We start from the raw sequence: 26,105 nt of genomic DNA on the forward strand, positions 1-26,105 counted from the left end.
TGGCTTTGAGTGAGGCAGGCCTGTGCACATTCTCCTCCGGTGCCATGTGGGTCCAGTGGCCAGATGCAATGAGGATGCCCAGAGATGGTCCAGGATGCAGCGGGCTCTCCCATGGTTTTAATGACCATCTCTACGCTGAGGGCTCTCAAATCCGCCTCTTCGGCCCCAGTTCCTCTGCTGACTTCCGGCCTCACATCCGCAACTGCCTTTCAGGCATTTCCGTCCAGATGTCCCATAGACATCTTAAACTCAGGACATCTAAAACAGAGCTCCTTATGTCCCCTCCGCGGCCCCCCAGGCCTCCCTTTTTACTGTCAACACTGTCTTCCCTGGATTCCTCCTTCTCTCCCATCCCGCACATCCAATATGATGCTGAGGCGTGTTGATTTCCCCTCCGAGGCATCTCCCCACCCTGGTGCGGCCTCACATCTCAGGCCCACACTACTGCAATAGCTTCTGTGTGTGTGTGGGGGAGGGTCCTCTCCCCACTCCAGTCCATTCTCAGACTGTCAGAGGCCAAAGTAACCTGCCTCTGTCTGACCATGTCACCCCTCCCCCACTCCAGTGCTTCCCTATGACCTTCAGGATGCCAAAGTCATCTGCTTGGCATCCTGAGCTCTTCATCACCCACCTCCAGCTTACCTTTACACCTTGCCTTTTCTTGTGCCCTATAACCCAGCCAAACTGCCCGGGCAGCTCCTTACACAACATTGCTCCCCTGTCTCCTAGAGCCCCTGGTTTCCCTCAAAGGTCCGCTCAGATGTCCCCTTCCCCATCCCACCCATCCAGATTTCGGCGGGGGGGGGGGGGGCTCCCCGGTGCATCGCTATTTTTGAACCTCTTACCCTCCCAGACAAAGGGCTTTGGGCTGGGAGCCTTGTCCTTGTACCCCACCCCAGCCCCAGGCAGCCATGCCATCCATGGCTGGGATTGACTGTCTCTCCACTGTCTCTCTTGCTTCTTGGGTCTTGCTGGCTTTAAGTTTCTGGGTCATTCTGAGATTGATTCCTGTGCTGGTTTCATCGTGTGTGTGTGTGTGTGTGTGTGTGTGTGTGTGTGTGTGTGTGTGTGTCCTTGTCTCTGTCTCCTGCTCTCTCTCTCTCTCTCTCTCTCTCTCTCCTTTTCCTCTTCTCTCTCTCTCTCTCTCTCTCTCTCCTTTCTTCTCTTCTCTCTCTGTCTCTCTCTGTGTCTCTCTCTCCCCCCCTTCCTCCCTCTCCCACTTCCCCCCCTTCCTCTCTCACTCTCTGTTTCTCCCATTCTCTATCTCCTTCTGTTTCTCTCTCTCCCTTTCTCTGTCTGTCCATCCGTCTGCTTCCTTCAGGTTTCGCTGCCCAGTGCACAAGAGGAGGAGTCCAGGGCTCCGGGGTGAGGAGGCATAAAAACTTGGTTTATTCCACTGGGGTTGGACACCTGAGGCCCTGCCCCAGGTCCCTCCCCTGCTGCAGGGTGGGGCTGGGTGGGCTTCTAGGGCCCAGGCCTGGGGGTTCTGAGGTTGGACGCTGGAGGTTGGTTAGGGAGTGGGAAGGGGACATGTGGTCTGGGAGGATGGCCAGGAGTACAGTGAAGGGAAGTCTAGGGTAGTGTAGGATTGGGGGCAAAGAATGGGGAGGATCGGAGTTCAGTTCGGGGAGACCCCAAGGTGTCTGGCAGAGATTGGTGATGAGGATGGTCTTGGGCTCAGGGGTAACAGTCTCAGGAGTCAGAGGCTAGGGATGAAGGGTCAGGCTCACAGTCTGGGGTCAGGGGTCACAGTCTCAGGGTCAGGGGTCACAGTCTTGGGGTCAGAGTCTCAGGGTTCAGGGTCACAGTTTAGCGAGCGGCTCTCACAGTTTTGTGTCCCAATGATGAAGGTTAAAAACAGCCCCCTCTGCCCCCGGGGGTGGTCCCTGGTGGTATCTGGGGCATGGGGAGCAGCACAGTGATGGTGCAGGAGCCCCACAAGTTGGGGCTGGGGCAGAGGGGAGGGGCATGTGCTCAGCCAGACCCCTCCCCATTCCCATGACATTAAAAAGCCCTTTTCAGGTTAAAAAAGCCCGCGGGGCTCAGGGAACCCGCCGTAGCCCCCCTGGCTCTGTTTCATCGGTGTACAATCCTCAGCCGGGACATGTGCTGGATCTGTGGCCCCGAAGTTCCAAAGGAAAGAGCTGCCCACCCCCCTTTCTGTTGTCTTGCTGCTGATCTGTGGTCCTTGGCCCCGGGGCCACTGCGCTCTGTCCATCTACGGGCCTCCTGTCCTGAGAGTGTCTTCTTCACATCAGGCCAGGGGAGGGGGGAACAGGGTCGGTCATACCTCAGACTCGAGGCTGGAGAAGTGGGCAGAACCACGGCGGGTGCCCAGGTCACCCCCACGGTGTCTCCGGGGCATAGGGCCCCAGTGGGTAGCATGGGGGCAACGGCGAGAGTGGCGGCTGTGAACAGGGGCCACCCGGGGACAAGAGCTCAGGTCCTCCAGGGAACGGGAAGTGGGGGCAGGTGGCGGGAGGTCCCACGCCCCTGCATGGCGCCGCCGGTGTGGGGCTTGGCCGGATCGACGGCTGGGAGCCTGGTGGCCTCGGGGGCAGCGACATCGGGTGCGTCGTCGTCGGTGGGGCCCGGCAGCCCACGGAGGGGGTGGGGGGTGGGGTGGGGCCCACCAGCCGCCATCCAGACCATCATGGGAGCAACTGAGGTGGCGCGGCGGGGGGAGCAGCTCCAGGCTGGCACAGTGGCGGCAATGCCAGGCAGCTGGGCCAGGGCGAGGGGGCAGGTAGTCCCAGCTGCCTGCCCGCCAGCCCCCCAGCTTGTCAACAGACCAGTAGCGGCCCAAGCGGTCAGCATATGGATAGAAGTCAGGGACCCACCAGGGCTCCAGGCCAGCCCCCGAACCAGCCCCCAGGCTCTCTGAGTCATCAGAGTCGGACAGTTCGAGGTCCAGGTAGGGGCATGGTGGGGGTGGCGCTCGGCAAGGTGGTGGAGGAGGAGCTGCAGAGCTCCCCCCACCGGCTCCCCGAAGCAGGGGCTGGCTCTCTGGGTCTGAGCGAGGCCAGCGGGTTGGGGCTGGGGGGCTCTCATCCTCATAAGCCAGGTGACAAAGCGGGGCAGCAGGTGGGGCAGGTGGGGAGGGGTATCCAGCATAAGGGGCAGGGGCTGGTTCGCTGGGGCCTGAAGCCTCCTTCTCTCTCACAATGGCAAAGTAGGAGGGAGGGGGCTTCTGGGGTGGAGGAGGTGGGGACATGGACCGGGCTGGGCGAGATGCCCGGGGCTCCCCCAGGCCCTGTGGCTCAATGGGCCCATAGTAGCGGTGGAAGCTGTCGGCCATGGCTCCTGGGAGGGGGGCACGAGGGGGGCCTGAGGCCTCAGGGGTGACTGGGACTGGGACAGGCCCAGCCCCAGGCCCCGTAGATGGCTTGGGTCGGCGCCAACGGTCTACTACTGCCCGCTCCCGGGGCAGGAAGGGGCCGGTGGCTGTGGGCGCCAGGGCTGGACGGGGAGCTGGGTATGCTGGGCTGGGTAAGGGCAGGGGCTGGGGGGGCAGGGGCTTGGCAGCTGGGGGGGCAGCATCGGCACTACAACAGCTGTACATGCCCTGGAGGGGAGAGAAGAGACATGCCCCACTCAGGACCCACTGGGTGGCCAAGGCCTAGACCCACCTCTGTGCCCCAACACGCTCCCCGCTGGGACCCCAGACTCAGGCTCACCCTGGAGAAGGCCAGCAGGAAGTCAAGGTGGTGGGTGGGTCCCAGGCAGTGGCGCAGTCTCCAGTAGACCAGGTGCTCCCAAGCAAAGACCAGTAAGGAGAGGCCCATGGCCACAAGCAGCATGTAGAAGACCCCAGCCATGTTGTCGATGTCCAGCTTGCTGCTCATGACCTCGATCTTGTCATTGTGGCAAATCCCAGACAGCCACAGGCGCTCCAGCATCTCGATCTCATCTGTAGGGGGCCTGGGCTCAAGCCCAACCCAGCCTTCTCCAGGAATCCCAGGGTCTGGGGCCCCAGGCACCCCTTCCCTCAGCCCTTGCCCCTCCAAAATCCAGAGGCCCAGGCCCCCTGCCCTTGCTCTGCCCTCCCTCCCCCAGCCCCCTGAGGCCATACATACCATCCCCCAAGAACTGCAGCAGGGCTAAGTCGATGGGCCGCTTCCAGCGGGAGCCCTTCTGCAGAGCGATGCCATAGCCCGTGGTGGCAAAGACCTTGCCCGAGCCAATGGTCACCAGTTTGCAACCCTCATCCTTACGGGCCATGTAGTTGAGAACCGCAGCATCATAGATGAAGGCGTCCAGCTTCCTGGGGGCCAGGCCGGACCAGGGAGGACAGGTCGGCCCTGGGACCTGAAGGTGGCTCCCTCACTGCCCAAGATAGCCTGAGCCCCTGTCCCCATTGCTGCCACCTGCTCCCTGCCAGTGGCCATCATGGCACCAGCTAACCTGGCTAATGGCTAAGGCTCTCCTGCATCCAGGCCATCTGCCTGATATACCTTGAGCCCCACTCATCTGACCCTGAACTATCACTGACCTCATCCTGATCCCCATCACCTCTTTACTCATTCTCTTTTTTTGGAGGGGGGAAGGCAGGGCAATTGGGGTTAAGCAACTTGCCCAAAGTCACACAGCTAGTGTTTTAAGTGTCTGAGGCTGGATTTGAACTCAGGCTCTCCTGACTCCAGGGCTGGTGCTCTACTTCGCCACCTAGCTGCCCCCTTTTACTCACCCTCATGGACCCCAGTGGCCCTCCCAAAACCACACTGTCCCCTTGCTAACTGTAATGACCCCACTGACCTTCACCTCCTCCCCCCCCTTCCCTGACCCTCTTGACCTCTCCACCTCTCCTGGACTCACACTGGCCCCTCAGTGAGCCCAGTTGAAGACCTTCTCTGGCTCTGGCCCCTCCCTGACCTGCCTGGGCAGCCCCTCCCTAGCCACCCCCCCAACTCAGCAGCTGACCCTCCCCAGCCACCACCCAACCCAGCAGCTGACCCTCCCCAGCCACACCCCCAACCCAGCAGCTGACCCTCCCCAGCCACCCCCCCCAACCCAGCAGCTCACCCCCCCAGCCACCCCCCAGCCCAGCAGCTGACCCTCCCCAGCCACGCCCCCCCAGCAGCTGACCCTCCCCAGCCACCCCCCCCAACCCAGCAGCTCACCCCCCCAGCCACCCCCCAGCCCAGCAGCTGACCCTCCCCAGCCACGCCCCCCCAGCAGCTGACCCTCCCCAGCCATACCCCCAGCCCAGCAGCTGACCCGGCCTTCAGCTGGATCAGCGCCTCCTCCACGCGGGGCTGGTTGTAGCGCACCATATAGTTGTACATAGCCTCATAGTTGCTGCGTATGTTCTTCTCCGTGGACCCGTTGGGCACGGTCCCAAACCTCAGGGGTGGGTATTGCTCTTGGGGCCGCTGGAACTGCAGGGGCAGGAAAAGGGGGAGGGGCCGCCTTGAGCAAGGCCCGGCCCCAGACTGTCCAGAAGGATGGATGTGCCCAGGGAGGGGCATCGCCCGGCCCCCCCGCCCCCAAGCAGGCTCCGTCCTCACCTTCCGGTCACTGAGCCCGGACACAGTGTCCACATACTCTTCTTGGATCATGAAAGCTGCCAGATTGGCCGTGTAACTGGCCAGGAAGATGACCGCAAAGAAGGCCCAGACCAGGACCATGATCTTGCTGGTGGTCCCGCGAGGGTTTTCCACAGGCACAGAGTTGTTGAAGACCAAGGCCCAGAGCAGCCAGATGGACTTGCCAATGGTGAAGGTAGAGCCACCAGGGCCTGAGAAGTTGGGGGACACAGGAAGTTGGGAGCCCCTGAGCAGGGCTGCTTATGGGTTCGGGGCCAGGGGCTGAGCTCTATGAGCAAGCCCAGGGGAGGGAAGGGAGGTGGCCCACAACTTGAGGCTTAGCCTGGGCTAGGAAGGGGAGCTGGTGTGAGGGGAGCTGGGCAGGAGCACTCACGCTTGCCAGTGGCCAGGCTGCGGTTGTAGCCCACAGGACTGAGGTACTCAAAGATGAAGACAGTGACGGCCACCACGGTCAGACACATGACGAACATCATGACCCAAACGGCTGGACTGTAGGGCTCTGCAAGGAGGCGAGGGGGAAGCAGGCGGTTATGTCATCACTGCCCTGCTGCCTAACCCCCACTCCGCTGGATCCCCTGGGCCCAGGCCTCAGAACACAGCACCAGCTTCAGTCCTGAGAGAGTGTGCACTCCCACATCCATACCTGTGTACACACGTACACACAGATACACTTCCACATTCTCACATGCACATGTCCACACCCACGCATGCATGTGCACACACACACACCGACACACAGACACATGCACACAGACACATGCACACACACATAGATACACCTGCACAAGCACATGTCCACACCCCCATGCACACACATCCACACCCACGCATGCACGTGCACACACAGACACACACACACACTCACGCACAGATACACACACGTACACACAGATACACATATGTACACGCAGACACACATGCACACATGCACACACAGACACACAGCATATGTCTACAGGCCTGCGGAAAGACTGTGTTCAGGAGTTGCTTGGGCTCTGCTGGACAGCTGGCCCTGGGTCCCTGGCCTTCAGGAAGGCAATACTCTCAGGTCCCCCAGCTCCTAATCTACAGGGTAGCTCAGTAGTTGGCCTCTCCTCCTGGCCCAGAACTCAGGCCATCTCTCTCCCTTCATCTCATCCACAACTGTGGCCCTCCCATGGCAATGACCAGCTCCACCTTCTTGCATGTTGTCAGGCCTCCTTGACCTTGGCTAACTGCCAGTGTCTCTGCCCTGAGCCGCACGTCCTCAGGTCAGTAGGATGTCTGCTGACCCTGGAGCCTGTCTCTCCATAATACTGTCTCTCTCTACTTCTGGGCTCTGTGTTCCTTGATCCCCACATCTCTGCCCAGTGAAGACCCACCTGAACTCCTTCCCTCTGTCCTTTTGGCTTTCCATAGCCCCACCGTCTTCCAAGGTTCCCCAGCAGGCAGACCCTCTCTCACTTCCCTCTTCCCCAAGACCTGCTGCTTCTGCTGCTGCCTCAGGTCCCTCTTCACCCCTGGGGAGCACCCAGACCCAACCTTCTCTTCTTCTGCAGCCATCATTGGCCTCCCGCCCAGCTCTGATCATGGCCCCCTGTTCACAAGCCTCCCCGACTCACCAGCTTCCCTCCCCCACCCCAAGCACACAGGATGCCCTCCAGAGACTGTCTCCAGGCTCAGATTAGTCTTAAGAAAAAACCATCATGGGGTCTAGGACAGCCCTGAGGGCAGAGTCTGGTTCTCCTCTGCCCTGACCTTCTCAGTGCCCAAAACAGGGTGGGACAAGATCTCCAGCCTCTTCTAGTGGCCTGATAGTCATGACCCTCCATCACATCTCCCTGTTGGAGTCCCCTCCTTCTAAGTGGGAGGTCCTTGGGGACAGGGACAGGGACAGGGACAGGGTCTCTGGGCTCACCCAAGAAGGCAGAGGGTGACACTGTGCCATTGCTCCTGGCCACCATGACGCTGATGCCTGTCTCCACAAAGGGCACGGAGAAGTCTACGATTTCTGATCTCTCCTCATTGATGGTGAGGGAGCCAATGGCCATGTCTGCCCGCTGGTAGAAAACCTTGGCCCAGGAGCCAACCAAAAGAGAGATCAAAGAGAAAGAGGAGGAGGAAAAGGGAGAATGAAGAGGGAGAAGGAAGAGGGTGGAGAAGGGGTCAAGGGAGAAATGAAGGAAAGTCAATTGGATAGGACAGTGAGCTGGGCTTAGGGGGAGGGGATGGGGTTGGATGAGGCAGGGCCCTGCCCCTTCCTCCCCCCATCCACTCTATACCCCCCAAGCTTGGCCCACCTCCCCGATCATGCCGTTCCAGACACCATCGATTTTCTTCCCATGTTTGCCGTTGGTGACGAGGTAGAGGTCGTAGCTGAAGCCAATGGTCTGGGCCAGGCGCTTGAGGATGTCAATACAGAAGCCTTTACAACATCGTTTTTCTGGCCGGGGGGCATCTGGCGGGGGGCTGAGGGGAGAAGGGCAGACATGGGGCTGGGGCCTCAATCTTCCTTGCCCTCCCTGGAGCCTTGGGCCCTGTGGGAGCACCCCGCCTCTCCTTTTACTTATGGGGTGGCCCCATGCTCCTGGGTGGAGTGCTCTCCTTAGAGACTGTGAGCCCTGAGGGGCAGGACTCCCATGAGCTGCCCTAACTGACTCCAATCTCTTCCTCCTCTCATGGAGGGGAAGCAGCATGCCACCCACTGACCAGGAACATCACCCAAGGATGTGCCTCAAAAGCATCCATTGTGGCCCAAGAATCCTCCCTACAAAAGGCCCCTTGCTTGGTGGCAGGAGGTGGTCTAGTCCCCTTTGGACAGGGAGAATTGCTACTAAGTTTGTCCTTCTCTCATTGCTTCTAGTTCTGGCCTTCTGGGGACCAAATGAACAAATAGATTGGTCCTTCCATTATGGCCGCAGCGATGAATCCCCCAGACCTCACCTGATCCTCTGGCCCTAGGCACTCACCAGAGCTCTACCACCCTCCCCAACAGCACTCTGCCCACCAACCCAAACTGGTGCTCAGCCTCAGCCACCCTTGGCTCCTGGAAGATTAGAATAAGCTGATCCTCTCCCTGACAGTGAAGCTTTGCGGTGGGAGGGGGATCCAGGAAAATTCCTTAGGAAAGAAATGGTGGCAGCAGCCTGCCTTTTCTTGGTTCCTGACCCTTGGTGGGGTCCCCCCAAGCTCCCACTCCCCAGCCTCTGCTCTTCTCTCTGGTGTGCCACCTCCTACATCCCTGACCCCTCCTTATGTATTCCCAGCAGCCTCATCTCCCTCCCACCTGCCTAGGGGAGTCAGAAGAGAGACACCAGAAGCCTGCCATCCACACTTACATGCTAGAGGACCAGCAGCGAGTCATTTAACCTGTGAGCCTCTATAATACTTGCGGTACCTAGCTCCCAGCATTGTGAGAACTAGAAAAGGTAAGTAAGGCAGGAAAAATGGTCCAGTGAATCTTTTTTTTCCCCAGTGAATGTTTTATCTCATCCACACGGGTACTCCCTCCAAGATGCAGGTTGGCACGCACCCCATCAGCCATGAGCAGCTCATGCAGGATGTGGGGCCCTCTTTTCTCACTTTCTTGGCATTGAATTGATACCAAGTGGCTTGTCCCTGGCCCACCCCTTGATCAATGACCAGCCTGCCACAAATTTCTCCAATCACATGCTTCACCTGGCATCTATGGCTCAGTCTTAATGACCACGATGTGTCTCAGCCTGCTCATGCCCATCATGCATCTCTCTACTGCCCTTTGCATGATCCTCAGATTTTAATTTTTCAGAGGCCACAGTGTTCTAGGACTTGCAATTCCACCTTCCCACCAGAAGAAGACCAAAAGTGTCAAAGGGATGGGCCTTTGTTTCAGGGACAAGCTTGACATCAGTGACCAAAAACGAACAATTTCCCCAAGGCCATCAGCCTGCCCTTTTCCCATTCCATTCTGGGCCCAGCTGCTAGGATAGTCCACTTTTATCTTTGAGATTATTCTTATGGAATGGACCCACTCTCTGAGCCATCCATCAAGCTATATCCTAGTATTTATGGGCAACAGGCTTTCTTCATCCACTTAGTTTTTCCTGTGTGAATAGTTAATTTCCCTGTGTGAATTCTGTTGATTCTGTATCTCACTTAGAAGGCTCTGTTCTGGGACTGGATGCAGTCCACACAATGTCACTGGCAGACGAGTCCATGACAGACTTCACCATCTATAGGGAATTGTCTTTCCCTTTGGATTCCTTCATTCCAGTGGTAGATGCCTTTGGTGAGCATACGAGTCTTTTTTTATTCCTTGTTTGATATTACTAGCCAAAGGGTCATCAGAGAAAGATTACTTTCCAGGGATCTCATATGATTTGGACATAGGCACAGGCAGTCACTTGTTGGAGGGGTACTTTGAAGGCAGGCCATATTCTGCCTTACTGAATTAAATGCTTTTTAAAAATAGTCAACAAACAATAAACATGGGGTGGTTTGGTTTTTTTCTATGCCTTTCAGTCAGATGGTGATTTTGTAAAGAGGTAATTGGCTCCAAGCACATCCCTGAAGAAGAGATGAGAAGATGGAGCTCTTTCCCTTCTCTAAAGAGGTGGGGGACCAAGAGCGCGGAACACTGCATGCGCTGCTGTCAAACTTGGTTGACATGGTTTAGTTTTTCTGAATCGCCTTTTCTCCTGTCTTTTGAAAATATCCACTTCAAGTGTAGTGCTCCGAGGGCCCTTCTCTCCCCACTCACAGTCGCAAATCAGGTCCCTGCCAGGGACAGCTATCCCGGGTTCAAGGCATTCCAAAAACTACCATGCATACACAAATGTGTTTTATTTTAATGGTCAGCCTGCAAACACAATTAGCTTAAAGCAAAGGCAGTTGCTGCAGTGTCATAGAAAGAAAAACAGTCACCCCTATAAACCTGGGGCACATTCACACAAATCTAATGCATCAATGCGGAGGCTGGTTCCTAATAAAGTTCCCAAGTAGAGAGGCAGGCACCAAGATAGAAAATGGGTATGAAGAGGGGCGGGCCTCAGTCTTCATCAGGCACTGGCCCAGTGGTCCCTGCTGGACACTGGTTGGCTGGAATCTTCACTGCTCCAGCTTTCTGCTCAGCCAGATTCTTTGAGGGTGGTACGCTCCAGCTAGGATGCTCTGTAGGGACCATATGAATCACCTTTTTCCTTTTCCAGGGAGAAGGAAGCAACAGGAAGTCGTCATTCTCTTGGCTCTAGAATCTAGACTCTCCAGGACCTGGAATTCTGGACCTAAGGAGTTAGTCATGAGACAGCTCTCCAAGCTGGTGACTATTCCAGAAATCTCCTGTCACGGCTAGGAGCCTAGAATCTGGGATCATGCTGCCAAGGGAATTGAGAAACTCTCTTCTCTGTTAGGAGGCTCTGGTCAAACAAGTGATCGCTTTGAATTTCCTTCTCATTTGTCCCGCAGTCACACATTTCTGGTCCAGGACCCCATTGCCAATGTCTGAGGTGAGGGTGGAGGGAGTGCGGAGGAGGGAGAGGAGGAAGAAGAGGGGAGGAGGGAGAATCATCCACTCCCCCCACCCTTGGTGTACTCTCCAAGAGGCCCAAAGGAAAGCTTGAAGTGTCAGTCATCAAGAACTGACCATCCCAGAGTGGGACCACATGACTTTCTGAATGGCGGCTGGGGCTTATCCTCCATCGGCCAACAGGTCACCATCATCTAACCGCCAACATCTGATAATGTGATTGGGCAGTTCACAGTCAGTTACTAAGGTGGTGGAGGAAAAATCCCTGAATGGATCAGAGTCTGCCCAAGTCCACCTCCGTTGTCCCCTCCCCCTAGCTCAATAGTTGCCTCTGCTCCCAAGCAATTGAGCACAGCACCTGTAGCCCATGTGGAGCCATCTGGGACAATCCAGTGATCAGCAATCTTTAGAGGGTCCAGACCTACCAGAGGTAATGGGCCTGAAGATTGAGCTTGAGCTTACTCTCAAATACACAATCATGCCATTCCAACAAATAAGCACTTACAAAATCCTCACTTAACACCTATTTTGGTACTTACAGAGGCCCTTTTCAACCCAAAGGCAATTAGAAAGGGGAAGAAGAAAGTGAAGACAGCAAAATCAAACCAAAAGGATGGAAAATGACCTTCCCTTCCCGGAGAGTCTAGTGCTAAATGAGCCTCCAAAGCACATGAGACTGGTGAACTAGAATCAACTGGAAGTCACCCCTTCACATTTAGATGAGAAACCAAAGCAGGGAACATTCCTCTAACCTCCCATCTACACAACCACAACCTTGCATGTCTCCAATGGGTCCCTGCAAAGCCCCAGGGCATTCCAAATCAAGATCTGAACTTGACCCATGTCAGTCTAAGCCAGCTCCCTTAAAACTGTATCACAAAAACTTGGAAAACCCCAAAGATGTGGAGGCCGCCCAAAAAGGCATCATGCACATGGCGTTGATTTACCATTGGGAAAACTTTATCCTTTGGACTTACAGTTCTTAAGGATCATGCAGAAGAAGCCATCTCGGGCCATGTCATAAGAATAAAACCACCACAAAAATCCTCCCCTAGCATGCTGTCAACTTGCTTCTCTCCGAAGTCATTAACTCCTTTTGGTCCCTCGTGTGGCCCTCAGAGTATTGCCAGGCACAGTATTCCTGGTGTGCTACATGCAAGTGACTCAGGTCACCTTCCATATTTGTGATAAATACAGCAATACAACAGATGTCGCTGCTGAAGCACTATTTTCTCCAGTGGATCCCTAAAATACAAGGGCATCCGAGATAAGAGATGCCAGATGAAGTTTCACAATTGTAGTACCCTGAGGGACAGCCCTACAACTTGAACTCACAGGTTGGGACCTCTGGAGGAATAGCTATCCCAGTTTCAAAGAAGTTGGTCTACACTCCTAAAACTACAGCTCATAAGCCCCCACTGATGTGTTTGCCTTCAACAGACAGCCAGAGAATACAATGAGCTCGAAACAAAGGGAATTACTGAAATTATGTAATGAGAAAAGAAGCAATAAAACCTCTCCCCCATAACCCTAGGGAGCACTCCCTCATCTGGCGTCAGTGGGGGAACTGGACGCACATAGAGGTCACAAGAGGTACACACATGTAACATACATGTGACCAAGGAGCACGTGTGTAAGGAGGGGGCAACTCACGCCTCGGATGGATGCCTTAGGGCTGCGGGATGGCAGGGCTGCTAACGTCCCCACATTAGTCTCCATCAGACACTGCTCCAGTGCTCACTGCTGGACACGGCTTATCCGTCCGCTCCTTTGTCTCCAGCTAGAATCCTTGGTGGATTTGCATTCCAGGAAGGATGTTGTGCTGCACTGTCTCCTTCCCTCTCTGTGGAGCAGGAAGCATTGGGAAATCTCTACCTACAAGATCCAGAGCTTGAACCTCTCAAACTGTATTTCTTGAACTTGGAGTTAACCATGAGGCAGCTCCCAAAGCGGGTGCTACCCCAGGAGCCTCCCTTCTCTGCTAGAAGGCTAGATTCTGGGAATCGCTTTGTGTGTGTTTTAGGAGCTTAGACTGTAAGCTCCTTCAGGACAGGGACTGTCCAGAGACTGCCTCTCTTTGTATCCCCTGCTCCTGGCACACAGTAGGCCCTTAATATTGACTGATGAACTGACTGATTGACACAAGCCTAGGGTTTAAGAAGCAGTGTACTCAAACCCCCCATGAGGCTGTGTGCAAACCCATGCGCTTCGGCTGCCAAGTGCCATCGCTGCTAGGGATGCGGGAGAGAGGTCCCCTCCCCACTCAACGCCTTCTCCAAGAGCTCTTGAGAGTTCAGTTCTTCATCTAGCCGTCCATCTCAGAGGGCTGCAAGGGCTGCAAGGCTGATCCTCAAGCAGTCAATTCAGCACCTGCGTCCAACGATCTTATCAGCTCATCAGGTGCTTCCGGCAGCCACCCTTTTCCCTCCCCCTTGACTCAGTCAGAGACTGCCTTGATCTCTCTCCTTGAGGCTTCTCAAAGGGGAGAGATAGATTTGGAAATAAAGGTGATTGAAAATGAAAATATCAGTAAATGATCTTTCTTTCTTTTCTTTTTCTTTCCTTTCTTTCTTTCTTATTTGGAAACTTCTGTAGAAAAGCGTCTATGAAAGCCTGGATATTCCCTCCTCACATTTTCACCAAATTTGCCCTCAGATCGTTCTCATAAAAATTCCACAGTGATAGAAGACAGTCGGCATATTGGTTAGTGCTTATTCGCATTCTGTCAGGCCGTAATGAGGCCCGAGGCTTTTTTCACTCCTTGAGAACTCTCTGCTCTTTCAGAGTTTGAGAATGGAATGCTCTGGGCCCATAAAGTTGCATCATGGGCAACCAGGCCCTGCTTTGTAGGTCTGTCTGTGCACACGTGGCTCACTCCAGCCGCCCGCCCTTCTGTCATGGTTGTCTCCCGTGCTGAGTCCACTTCCTCAGGGAGCACACCTTTGATGGTGGGAGTAATGTTCGAATGGGGTGGCTCCACTCCCCATGGTGATTTGCTTAGAAAAATCATGCCTCTGCCTTTTCCCTTTGATGAAGTGATACTGCTGTAACAGTGTGGGGACAGGGTTTTTGGCTCGAGGAGGAAGAGGAGGAGGAGCAGCAGCAGGAGCAGCATCTCTATGGGTGGAGAAGGTGGAAGATAGCTCCAGGGAGAGGCATGCTGATACAAAGGGAAGGGCTTCCTTGGAGAGACAGACATCCTACAGCTGGTCCTGGTTGGCTAACTACATGGTAAATGGGGGCTCTTTGGCTTCAGAGGCGATTAACAGACTTCAGTTGTCCCTACCATCATCTCCCTTCATCCCAGCACTTTTGGAGGATCTTAGAAACATCTTCAATGGAAGCATCCTGTGAAAAACCACACTGGGAGGGTCCTTCTCCCCCCTGAGGCCATGATAAATGGGCCTTGTTAGGTGAAGGTAGTGAATTCTCCACTACTTTGTGGGGTTCCAGAAGGTTCCTGGGCAGCCTCGAGGCCCTGAAGAGTAAGGAGTCTCCTTTTGGGGGAGGGAGTCAAGGGGATTAGGACAGTAAGTGTTTTCACCCACCACAACAAGCCCAGAACCCAGCCAGCAGCAGCACTCCCTTTGGATAGGCATGTGGGGGCACCAAGCTATGGGGGAACTGAGCAGTCTGGCGCTTACCCACCCCAAGACACTGTGGTCCTGTAAGTAGGGGATGGTACGTTCCACACCCCCACAGGGTGTTGGGGAGGAAGTGTTAGTCCATTTGTTCCTGATGGGGCTCGGAAGTAACTCATTACCTCTTACCATCGTTTCCTGTAAGAATTGAAAAAGACATTTCTATGCCAAACTAGGGCTGGCCCTGGCTTCACTGTGGCTTCCTTTGGGTGGGGCTTGGCACTTTCTTTTGGGTCTTGGTCATTGACTCACATTAGGTTTTTATGAGATCGTTGTGATCTTTGGAGACATCCATTCTTCCGTCCATTTCCCAGTTTCCAGACCTTCCTCCTTGTTTCCTTGGGTCCCTCTGAAGGCTGTCCTCAAGAGCACTTTCTTTCTCATGCCTCCAGATGTTAGTGCTTACCTCGATTACTTCTGTTTACTCTGCACATACAGTGTATTTTCTTATCTGCAAAAACTGTACACTTGCACAAGAGTGTTAGTTCCCCACGGCAGGGAATGCCTCACTTTCACATCCGTGACACCAGTTTATGGCTTAGCACGTGGCACTAATAAATGCTTGTTACTGATTGGCACTTGCATCCCTTACTTGCTCAGACACAACCACTCACCCTTTTGGTGAATTTATTTCGTGCCTGCTTCAACCAATACCTCACGGGTCTTTTCTCAAAAGAAAGGACTTCATAGTCTAAGGCTCCTGTCCTGCCTTTGTGTCCAAGTCACCGAGTCTTGAAGAGTATGTTGAATTTGTTTGGAGGATCTCACTGAGTTCTTCATAGAATCTCTAGCTCTGTGACTGACACTGACACACAGGCTGCCATTATGTTTATGTTTAGGGCCTTTTTTTTGCAAATATTTATTGCACTGCTTTAATAAGAGACGGTCCATCGTCGTCTCTCATTAACTCATTTACGTCACTGCCTTGCGATGTGTGACAAACCCAACTCTGCCAATTTGGACTTGTGCCTCTCCAGGGAGAAGTAGTGAGGTTTTCTACCATACAGCCTCCGCTTCCTTTGGCCTCTTGGCTTTGCTTGATGGTGAGGGTGCCATCATCGATAAGCTGCATTTCCTCCAGTCGCACGTCCCATGGGTCACTGGACAGAGATTTCCCACAAGAGTACCAACAGCAAGGTCAGTGTTTCTAGATCATCACAAAACTAGGGTTGCTGGCACCCTCTGCCCTTTCTCCTCTGCACCGCACAGGACTGGGTGCCAGTTAGCATTTGGCTCCGTATCATAGTTTGCTTTGATCAAACACTTGGACACCGAGTGGCCAGGCTAGTATCAGGGATTAGCCTCTGAATACTTTGCTGGGTGGGGCTTGGCAAGTGGCCACAGCCTGGAACTGTATTCACAACTTCTACAGTCTTGAACAAGGTACCTGGGCCTGGCCTTCATGGGCATGGCCTCTGGGAACCAGCATCAGCTCCATGCTATCATCAGGCATCAGAGGAAACTTTGGGGTGGTGCTTATCCTTAGCGTTTTATCATGATGACGATTATTAACAACCACTGCCCCTCCTCCCTTTCAATATTCTCTGTGGGTGGTGCCATCTGCTGCCACAAGTTCAATGACTGTCTTTGCAGAGATGACTACCAAGTCTCAAGCTCCAACCTCTCTCCTGAAGGCCAGGTTATGCCTCTCTAATTGGACGTCCAATCACCCTATCAAACTGACCTCATCCCATGCCCCCCTTCTGTGAGCATCCTCCCAGATTCCCTGTTTCTGTGGATGGCCCATCAGTCATCCTTCCTCCCAGGCCTGGGTTCCCGATTCCATGGCTCCCTTCCCACTATCCATCACTGCCTCGTCTCCATTCACCTCCCTCTCACCTCAAATACTACATCAGCTGCTTCAGCTCGGCACCCTCTGGTCTCCCTCCACTCCATCCCGAGCATGTTCCCTGAGCCTTCTCTCTGTAGCATAATTCTAGGCCTGGCACCGTGGCCAAGAGCTTGCCCTATGAGCCGAGTCATAACAACTGCCCCCCTTTCTCTGCCACTGTAAGGTCCACCAGGTGCTTTCTGTCACAACAGACCTGGGGCAGGGGCCATTTTTATTATCATTCATCCCTATTTTAAAAAAGGAACTGGGATTCTTGGAGTTTAAGTAATTTGCTCATCATCACAGATCTAGCAAGGGTCTAGAGTAGAATCCGAGCCCAGGTCTATTGGCTCCAGGACCAGAGTTCTTCTTACTATCTTTGAGATCCTTGTCCTGGCATTCAAGGCCTTCTACAATCTTCTCTCTCCTAATACTACCCTCTGTGGACTCTCCATTCCAGAGAGATGGACTACACCCCCTCCCTGCCTCCCCAGATCCTCTCCTGCCTTCTCTTCACTTCTAAATATAGGCAGATGAGCCCCCAGCCCTGGCACATGCTTCTTTTCCTTCACAGCCCAGCTCAGGGACCAATCTTCCAGAACTCCTTCCCTTAGGGGATCCCCCAAGCTGAAGACAGTCTGATCACAGTCTCCTTGCATCCTGAAGATTTCTGCACAAGGGATGGCCTGTCCCACTCCCCCATTCTATGGCAGTTTTTCTATTTTGGTATCCCCCCCACCACCACACCGAGATGTCATATATGTGTAGTAAATGAGCTATCTCTCCCTATCCTGAACAGTGTTTGCCAACAGATTTTTCTCTGTCCTCCCTTCTGTCCACCTGCAGGCAAGTCCTTGTGGCCCAAAAAATGAGTAGATTTAATTTGAAGAATCTTAGTGAGTTCCAAGACTTTCTCTATCTCTGCAACTGCCATTGTCCCACCATCTACAATTATTGGATGAATCTGGACCTGAATGCCAGGGTCCCAGGTCCCAGGGCAGAAGCTGGGGGTCACCAAGGGGATAGGGTCATTGAGAGCAAGTGTCCTACCTGTGTGTGAGGTTGAGCTGGCTACGGCAGGGCACGGAGTCCCGGATGCAGGTGCCGCTGAGGGGGTCGGCTGGCTCCACAATGACAAAGGGGCGTTCCTCCAGGGTGGCCACCATGAGGTGCTGGGTGTCATCCACAGGCTGCAGGAAGCGGCCATATCGAGACCACAGTGGGTACTTGAGCCGTAGAGACTGTTGTTCCCAGGTGCCCACCTGGAGTCAGGAATGAGGAGAAGAACTTGTGTCTGGCTTCCCTAGTGGACCCTGTCCCACAGAGACCTGGGCGTCTGGGCCTCATACTCACCACCTCCCAGGTTCGATCCTTGGTAAGCGAGATGACAACAAGAGAAGGGTTCACCAGGAAGCCGTCTTCATTGAAGGAATAGTCCCGGTTGTCCCAGGTGATGTTCATGAAGTACCTGCCTCAGTCAGAGGGTGAAAGTTTCAGTGCAGAGCCCTGGGTCCCAGGAAATGCAGCTGGGAGCAGATGGACGTCACTAACCACAAGCCCTTCTGTGAGAAGGACCACCATGTCTTACCTCAGCCTGGCTCTGCACCTGCCAGACCCCAGGGAACAGATGGCCAACTGACTGACTTGCCCTCTGCCCTACACCTTTGTGTCTTGTCTTCCCCCTAATGTGGGCTCCTTGACAACTGGGGCTGTCCTGCTTTTTGTGCTGGGCCCCCCAGCACTTAGCACTGTATGGCACAGAGTAGGTGGTTAATCAAGGCTTTTCTATTCATTCATTTGTTCCTGCCTCTGTACTGGGGCGGGGGGGGGGGGGGGGGGGGGGTGTTTTCCCTGCTCAGTCAGTCAGGCCGTTCTCCCATGGCCAGCTCCTATCTCTTAATCTGGCCATCCCCTTCCTTGACTCCTAGCCTGGCTACTGCTCCCCAGTAGCCATGCTCCTGGACCCAGACCCTGCTGTCCAGTGGCTTCTGGTCCCCAACCAGGATCCTTACCGATGCAGACTCTCTCCCCGCTGGCTACGATTCTGAGCTCTACAGTCCTGACCCAGCTCAGGCAGGAATCCGTAGTCACGAAGCAGGGCCTGGGCTCCACGGGCTACCACGGCCACACCTGCCGCCACTCTCTTTGCTAGGTCGTCCCGCCAGCCAGCTGACCGGACTGCAAAGAGCCCCGCAGGTAGTGGGGCCCCCCCTGGCAGAAGAGGTGGCTCCCCAGGCCCACCCCCACCACCACCCCCCGCCAGCTGGGGTCCCACCATGAACCACACATAGCCAGGGCCTGTCAGGCCAGCTGCGGCTGCTGCCCGAAACAGTGGCTCTGCCTCCTCGCGGGCACAGAAAAGCAGGCGTATCTGGGCACTGAGACTGCGCAGGCGGGCACCAAGCACCTCCTCGCCAGCACCAGGATCCAGGGTCAGAGCCCCCCGATGCTCCCAGCCCACCAGGCTCCCGTCAGTCAGCGCCTCAATGTAAGCCAGGAAGGCCCGGTGGCCCGGGGCTGCCGTGGTCACTGCCACAAAGGACGTCCAGTCATACTCCTCCAGCACCTCAAAGATCACCTGCAGCTGCTGCTCTGTGGAGGAGCCCAGCTGGAGGAAGGTAGAGCCCTTCTCCTGGGAACCACAGGGGAAAGGAACATGGGAGCAGAGAGTGAGACCCAGCCAGTGGCCAAGACGTCATCCAGGGCTACCTTCTCATGGTGTGGAGGAGGTGGTGGGGGTGCACAAGTTCATGTGGAAAGTCTAGAATCCAAGTCCAATAGGCCCTGGCAAATCCCCTAAGTCAACTCTCTCATTCCCGGATGGGAAAATGAAGGCCCAGGGTGGGCAACAGACTTCTCTGGGGACACACAGTCAAGCCAGTGGCTCCAAATACGATGCCCTGACATCACCCAGGCCAGAGACAATCAAGCTTCTAACAGGACACTGGGCTTGGGGAGCAGATTCCAGGTTCCAGCAGGCCATGAGGTAGCGAGGGGTCACTACACTTGCCCAGACTACAGATCCCAGTCTCCCAGGGGTGAGGGGAAGCCCATAGGGCCTTTAATTGGGCCAGAGAAGACCACATCTCCCAGCAGCTCATGGGGCAGGAAAGGCACCACAACTATGTCACTGGGCACACGACCCCCTAGGAGGTCATGTGGGGTGGGGGGAGGGTGGGACCACGTGCCAAGGAGAAGGCACTAGAGCTGGTTCCCCCTCCCCATTCTCTCTCAGGACTTCTGGAAGCTCCCACCCTTACCCCATCATAGGTGGCCCCCCACCTTGTTCCCCAGCTCCCCCACTTTGGTCTCTTGCCCCTAGATGCCCTCCGTACAGATTCCTCAACCGTAACCTATGAGGCTTCCCAACTCTCCTCTCTGAGCATGCTCCCATAAGGACCTTGCAAAGGCCAACCTTGGTATGAGGGGATGGGGCCAAGGGGACACCCTGCCACTGTCATCTAGATGCCCCCACCTCCACTCCTGGACCCTGGCAGGCAAGGTGAGCCCTCCCCAGAGATAGATCTCAGGTCCCCCAGGCCCCAGTCACACTGGCCATTCAGCAGGAACCTCCCACTCTAGGCCTCGCTCACTGCCCCACTGCCTAAGCCAGTCATTCATTCACCTTAGGCGTGAGGACGAGAGCTGCACCGCCATGAACAGCCACAATGGGCAGGGCAGTCTGAGCAGAAAGGAAGTCCAGGATGGGGGCGACAGCTGGCGCGCGGGAATCATCCTCGAAAACGACTCCATGGACGCGAAGGCCCGAGAGCAGATCACACAGCTGAAGCATGAGGCTGCGCGGGTCGGTGCCGTTGAGGACCAAGGCCACGGGGCGCACCTCCAGGCCTGGACTGCGGACAGCAGCAGCCACAGTGGGGCCCAGACGGGCTGCCTCCCCTGCGTAGGCTGGCCCCGAGAACACCAGTGCCACATTGAGGGGCCGCCCGGTGCCTGGCTCCCCGATACTGCCGCCGCCCAGTGGGGGAGCCACCTCTGGGAAGGGGCTGGCACAAGCCAAAGCCAGCAGCAAGAGCATGTTAGCTGGGCCTGAAGGGCCGTGGGGGCCGAACGGGCCACGCATTTCCTGGGGGCCCTGCCGGGCAGCCTCTAATGGCCCCAAAGTAGAGAGAGAAAGACAGAGAGAAAGAGAGAGAGAGAGAGAGAGAGAGAGACAGACAGACAGACAGACAGACAGACAGACAGACAGACACAGAGACAGACAGACAGACAGAGGCAGAGAGAGACAGAGGCAGAGAGACAGAGACAGAGGGAGGTTGGGAAAGCAGGATGAGGAGAAAGACAGACAGACAGACAGAGACAGACAGACAGGCAGAGAGATAGAGACAGAGAAACAGAGACAGAGGGAGGTTGGGAAAGTGGGATGAGGAGAGAGACAGAGAAAGACAGAGAGAGAGACAGACAGACAGACATGCAGACAGACAGACAGAGACAGGCAGAGAGATAGAGACAGAAACAGAGACAGAGGGAGGTTGGGAAAGAGGGTGAAAGAAAGAAACAGAGAGACAGACAGAGAGAGGTTGGGAAAGCAGGATGAGGGGAGAGAGAGAGAGAGAGAGAGAGAGAGAGAGGGAGAGAGAGAGAGAGGGAGAGAGAGGGAGAAACAGAGGGAGGTTGGGAAAGCAGGATGAGTGGAGAGACAGAGACAGACAGAGACAGAGAGAGAGCGTGTGTGTACAGGAACAGAGATAGTGGCAGACATGCAGTGGAACATCAGAGAAACAGACAGGAACAGGGACAGGGTGGAGACATGACCAAGGATTGATCAGAGTGCAAGGGCCATGGACAGAGATAGGGAGGCAGAGACCCAGGGGTGAAAACAAGCAAGGCAGAAGGGGAGACAAATGAGGGCACAGACGGATGGGGACACAAGTGCAGGGCAGAAGGACAAAGGGACAGAGAAAGTCAGAGGGTCAGGGACAAGGCAGGAGAGCAGGAGAGACAGAAGGATGGGGCAGAGGGACAGGGACAGGAAAAGAAACAGCCACATGGCCAGGTTAGAGGCACCCAGGGTGAAAGGCAGGGAGAGAGAGCCAGGGTACATCGACAGAGAGAGAAGGAAAAAACGGGGGGAGATGCCAAAAGGGAGAGACACAGAAAAACAGACATGAAGAGAAATGCAGAGACAGATAGAGAGACATCCCCCACCCCCATCCCCCCAGGGAGGCAGGATGAAGGGCAAAGGAGAGAAAGAAAAATTTGAGAGAGGAGGGAAGAAAAGAGGAGGAAGGGCAGACAAAAAAGAAGAGAGGGTCAGTAGGGCTGACCCCACTCCCTCGTCTCTTCCTCCTGCCCTCCATTAGCCCCATTTCCTGGCTCCTCTCTCCCCATTCCACTCCCTCCATCTCCTTCCCTGCTACCTCGCCCCCCCCTTCCCATCTCCATCCTCTTCCCCACCCTTTCCCCCACCAGTGCCTCCATCTCCCCCCCATCTGTCTCCTATCCATTTATGCCCCCCACATCATTCTCCTCCCTGCCCCAGGCTCTACCCTGCACTGGTCCCAGCTGCCCCAGGGCTGAGGGCAGAGAGGGGGGCTTGGGGTGGGGTGCAGCTGTGGTAATTAGGAGTTGAGGAGTGGGGGATGCTGGCTGCTAGCCCAGAGCAATTTAGCAAATTGGAGGGAACACAGAGTCCTCTTCCTGTCCCCAACGGCTGGACTCAGGGTCCTTGGGAGGCCTGGGGAACCAGGTGCCTGGGTCCGAGAAGGGCACTAACTGGAATCAGGATACCTGGGTCCCTAAGGAAGTGGGGTTGGGGCCCACATACCTGGGTCCCCAAAAGGGCAGGGGTTGGGGTTCCAGACGCCTGGATCCCTGGGGGGGAAAGGGCTGGGGCATGGACACCTGCTTCCCTGAGGGCAACCCTGAGCCAGGGTAGGCTGTCAATCCATGCTGGCTGTCAGTATCCCCATGGGTTGCCATGGCAGCAGGCTTGACAGCTGGGGGAGGGATAGAGAGAGGAGAGGCCCTGCCTTCTGTCCAGGCCCCACCCTCTGCCCAGGGTGCTGGGGGGGGGGCCCCCTTTTCCTGGCACTGGGGCCAGGGGCTCAAGGGAGCTCCTCCTCCTCTCTGGCAGTCATTAGCTGTTGGCTTGATTAGCGCTCAGAATAGCACCCCCCCCCAGCCTCTACCCCAAAATAACCCACAGCTGTGGCCTGGCCCCCGTGGGGTTAACATCACCCCCCCTTTGAAGTCATTCCTTTCCCCTTTCTTCCTCTCCTTCGGTTTCTCTTCCTGCCATTCCCTCCCCATTCCGCTCTAGCCACACAGCTGAAGGTGAGGTGCTGTTCCCCATGCTATCAGGTATCCCCCTGTCCTCACCAACTCAGCAACCATGAATCCGGCTCTATAGTTCAATTCCACACAACAAATAGGAGAGAAGAAGGTGCCCCTTAGGAACCAGGCACCCAGCCCTACCCCACCCTCATCTCATTTTAATTGAACAGATGAAAGCAGGGACCCTGTGGCCTCTGAAACTCAGGGATGTGTATCCCAGCCTTCGACACCTCAAGGATCCAGGCATCCAACTTATGTCCACCTCGCCTCTTCCGAGACCCAAGCTTCTGACCCAGGCCCCAGCCTCCATCCAATTCCAGAAATAGGGGCATTCTTAGGGACCTTAGAGCCCCAATCCTCCGGGACTAGCTCCCCTCCCTGGCCTCCTTCACTCTGGGAGGTGATGGCCTGCATTCACCCCCTGGGCCGTCCCATCTATCCCGTCCCATTTCCTCGGCTCTGCAGAAGAAGGAGGGGAGCGGGGAGGGGGGAGTTGGCGGTGGATGGGGCAGCCGCTCATTCAGCCCTGGCTTCTCCCCTCCAACACTTTGATCCTCCACTGGGGCCCTTCACCGCAGTTAGCGGTGGTGCCTGGTGCTGCAGACAGAGAGTCCTGTCCTCCTGTTCTCTCCCCCCTCACCCCCTCCCCCCATCAAAACATATTTTCCACCTTTCCATCCTCCAGCCCCCAGGAATGAGGAGAGTGAGGAAGGGGAGAGGGCGTTTGTTTGGATGCCCTCCAGGACAGGAGGCTTGTGTGGGGAGGGGGTGTCCAGGGCATGGGGCCAGGGGCCTGGATGACCTTCAGGGCCTTGTAAGCAGCATTAATAGCACAGTCACAGCCCTTGGGAACAGGGACAGGGACTGAGGAGTGGGGATGGATACTGGAAGAAGAGACAGGGAGGAGGTGGGATGAGGAGGGAAAGAGGGGCAGAGGGAGGAGGACAGGGCAAAAATAGCGATAGGGAAGGAGAGAGAGACCCAGAAGGGGAGAAGGGAGAGGGAAAAATGGGGACAGGGAGAGAGGGATAGGGGAAGGAGAAATGGGGGAGCAGGGGACAAGAAGAGAGGATGGGAGATGGGAGGGGAGAAGGGGTACAGAGAAATCAGAGAGGAGGGGCCAAGGAGGGAGAAAGACAGGATGGGAAGAGAGGAAGAGGGAAAGACGGGGGACAGAGAGAGGGGAAACATGGGGGAGAGCAGGAGAGGGCACAGGGAAGAATGTGGAAAGAGACCGAAGGACACGGAGGGAGAGGGAATGAGAGAGGAAACCCAGAGAGGAAGAGAAATGAGGACAGGGAACCCGGAAGGGGCCCAGAATGTGATGAGGGGATAGGGAAAGCAGTGAGGCAGAGAGGATTGGGGAAGGGGAGCAGAAGGAGAAGGAAGGGGGCCTGGGGGAGTAGGCTGGGGCAGGGGTGTATGTGTGTGTGTGTGTTTGTGTGTGTTGTGTGTGTGTGTGTGAGTCTGTGCATGTGCGTGAATGTGTGTGTCTGTGTGTGCCAGTGTGTGTGCCAGTGTGTGTGTGTGCGTGTGTGTGTGCGCGCCAGCGCGCGTGTGTGAAGGAAGAACCCTAGAATGAGAGGAAGAGGAGCCAGGCAGCAGAAACTCGGAGGCTGCCCTTTTGCCCAGCCCAGCCCTGGGGGTCCCACCCACACTCGAAGCCCAGCTCCTTGTGGCCTTACCTTTTCATGACCCTGTTGTGTCGTGGGGGAGGGAAGTGACGACGGCTGGGACGGGGGCCCAGACTCAGGCTCTGGAAGGACACACAGCAGGTGAGGGGCTCAGTGCCTCGGTCCCCTAGGGCTTCAGGTGGGGGCCAGGCTCAGCAGGCTACACATGTTGCATTGAAAGCTGGGCCCAGGATGCTGCCTCGGATGCTGCGGTAAGTGGCAGGCCCTCCACCCCATGGGGATTCCGGCCTCACCTGCCTGGGGTGCCCCTCCCTCCCCCAGTCGCCTGAGGTTTTCCTCCTCCTCCTCTGGCCGGTCTGTATGGCTGCTTGCGGGAGTCTCTCCTTCTGTCCTCCCTACCCTCCCCCTACCTTCTCCAGGGTCTCCTGGCTGTTTGTCTAGGGTCACCTCAGAGACAGCCTGCCTGGCTACCTGTCTCCCTTTCTCCCCTACAGGCAGACATGGACACACACGCACAGTCTCACTTCCCAGGGATTCCCCCCACAACACCCCCTCATTGGGAAGGATTGGGAGACTCACACACACTCACCATAGACACGCACACACACATACACACACAGAAACGCACATCTACACACACACACAGCTGGACACGGGGACACAGACAGACACCCTCACACAAAGACAGACAGACAGACAACCAGAGGTGGATACACAGAGAAAACCAGCTCATTCATACACAGCCGGACATAGAGACACAGAGACATACAAACAACCAGACATTGGGTCACACAGAGCCAGACACGGAGACAAAACCACAACTGGACACAGGCACACAGACAGACAGACAGACAGACAGAGGTGAAGGGAGGCTCCAGACAGAAGCCAGGAAATCTCAGGTGCAGACAGATGACAGATGGAAGGAGGAGGGGGGGAGGAGAGGACAGACAACCAGTTCAAGGTAAAGGCAGACAGAATTCTCTCCACCCCGCCCCCTTACACACATACACACGCAATACAATTACACACAGACACCCCAGACACAGACCACCAGCACCCCATCCGATACCCACTGCTTCCCCAGGAAAGACGGACCCACAGACACCCACCTGGCAGCCGCTGGAGAGAGGAGATGCGGAGACCGCAGAGTAGCCCCCCCTTACCCACCCCTGCAGCAAAGGACGGACCGACTGACACAGACAGACAGACAGACAGACCCACCCCGCCCGCCCGCCTGCCACACACACCTAAGCTGGGGCGGGGGGCGGGAGGCTGTGTGAAGGAGCCCGAGCCCGAGCCCAAGCGGGAGGGGAGGGTGGGGAGGGAGGGGAGGGAAGGGGAGGGAGGGAGGGGGGACGGGGGAGAGGGACACACACACACACACACACACTCGCTAGAACACAGGCTCCTGGGGTGATTAACATTCAGTCCGCGTCTGCCCCTCTCGCTGAGACAGCCTCGGCCCTCCCCGCAGGGCCCCTGGGGGGGGACCCCAGTGTTTGCAGAGGGAGGGGACTCCCCAGATGTGGCCCTGGCCACAAGCAGCTGGGGAAGAGGAGAGCTAAAAGAAAGGGGTGCCACCCTTCCAGCCCCCAAATACAACCTCGGCTCTCCGGGACCCGAGGAGGGGGTAATTCCCTCGGACCCTCGTCCCACAGCTTGAGAAATGTAGGG

General features: G+C 56.0%; 1 protein-coding gene across 1 annotated transcript; it reads right to left on the reverse strand.

Annotated features, from left to right (window-relative positions):
• Positions 1 to 1,367: 1,367 nt before the first annotated feature.
• GRIN2D (glutamate ionotropic receptor NMDA type subunit 2D) lies at positions 1,368 to 25,079 on the reverse strand. The gene is made up of 14 exons (XM_036747870.1): positions 24,483 to 25,079; positions 22,289 to 22,460; positions 20,126 to 20,610; positions 18,513 to 19,132; positions 17,854 to 17,968; positions 17,551 to 17,762; positions 7,826 to 7,994; positions 7,444 to 7,597; positions 5,920 to 6,045; positions 5,508 to 5,737; positions 5,218 to 5,378; positions 4,077 to 4,264; positions 3,678 to 3,910; positions 1,368 to 3,565 (listed from the first exon to the last, which is right to left on the reverse strand). Exons 3-14 carry the CDS (start codon positions 20,582 to 20,584, stop codon positions 2,285 to 2,287), a joined length of 3,948 nt encoding a protein of 1,315 aa, XP_036603765.1. The 5' UTR covers positions 20,585 to 20,610; positions 22,289 to 22,460; positions 24,483 to 25,079; the 3' UTR covers positions 1,368 to 2,284.
• Positions 25,080 to 26,105: the final 1,026 nt, after the last annotated feature.

The sequence above is a fragment of the Trichosurus vulpecula genome, chromosome 2 (assembly GCF_011100635.1).
Source record: "Trichosurus vulpecula isolate mTriVul1 chromosome 2, mTriVul1.pri, whole genome shotgun sequence".
In the NCBI taxonomy this organism is placed as follows: domain Eukaryota; kingdom Metazoa; phylum Chordata; class Mammalia; order Diprotodontia; family Phalangeridae; genus Trichosurus; species Trichosurus vulpecula.

What these genes read in the sequence shown, in the direction of transcription:
- GRIN2D (XM_036747870.1), bottom strand. Translation starts at nt 20,584, where the DNA reads ATGCGTGGCCCGTTCGGCCCCCACGGCCCTTCAGGCCCAGCTAACATG. An exon ending in CGGGGAGAGAGTCTGCATCG is followed by an intron (nt 17,969 to 18,512) that starts GTAAGGATCCTG and finishes TGACTGAGGCAG; the next exon opens with GTACTTCATGAACATCACCT. An exon ending in CCGGGCTCAGTGACCGGAAG is followed by an intron (nt 5,379 to 5,507) that starts GTGAGGACGGAG and finishes CTGCCCCTGCAG; the next exon opens with TTCCAGCGGCCCCAAGAGCA.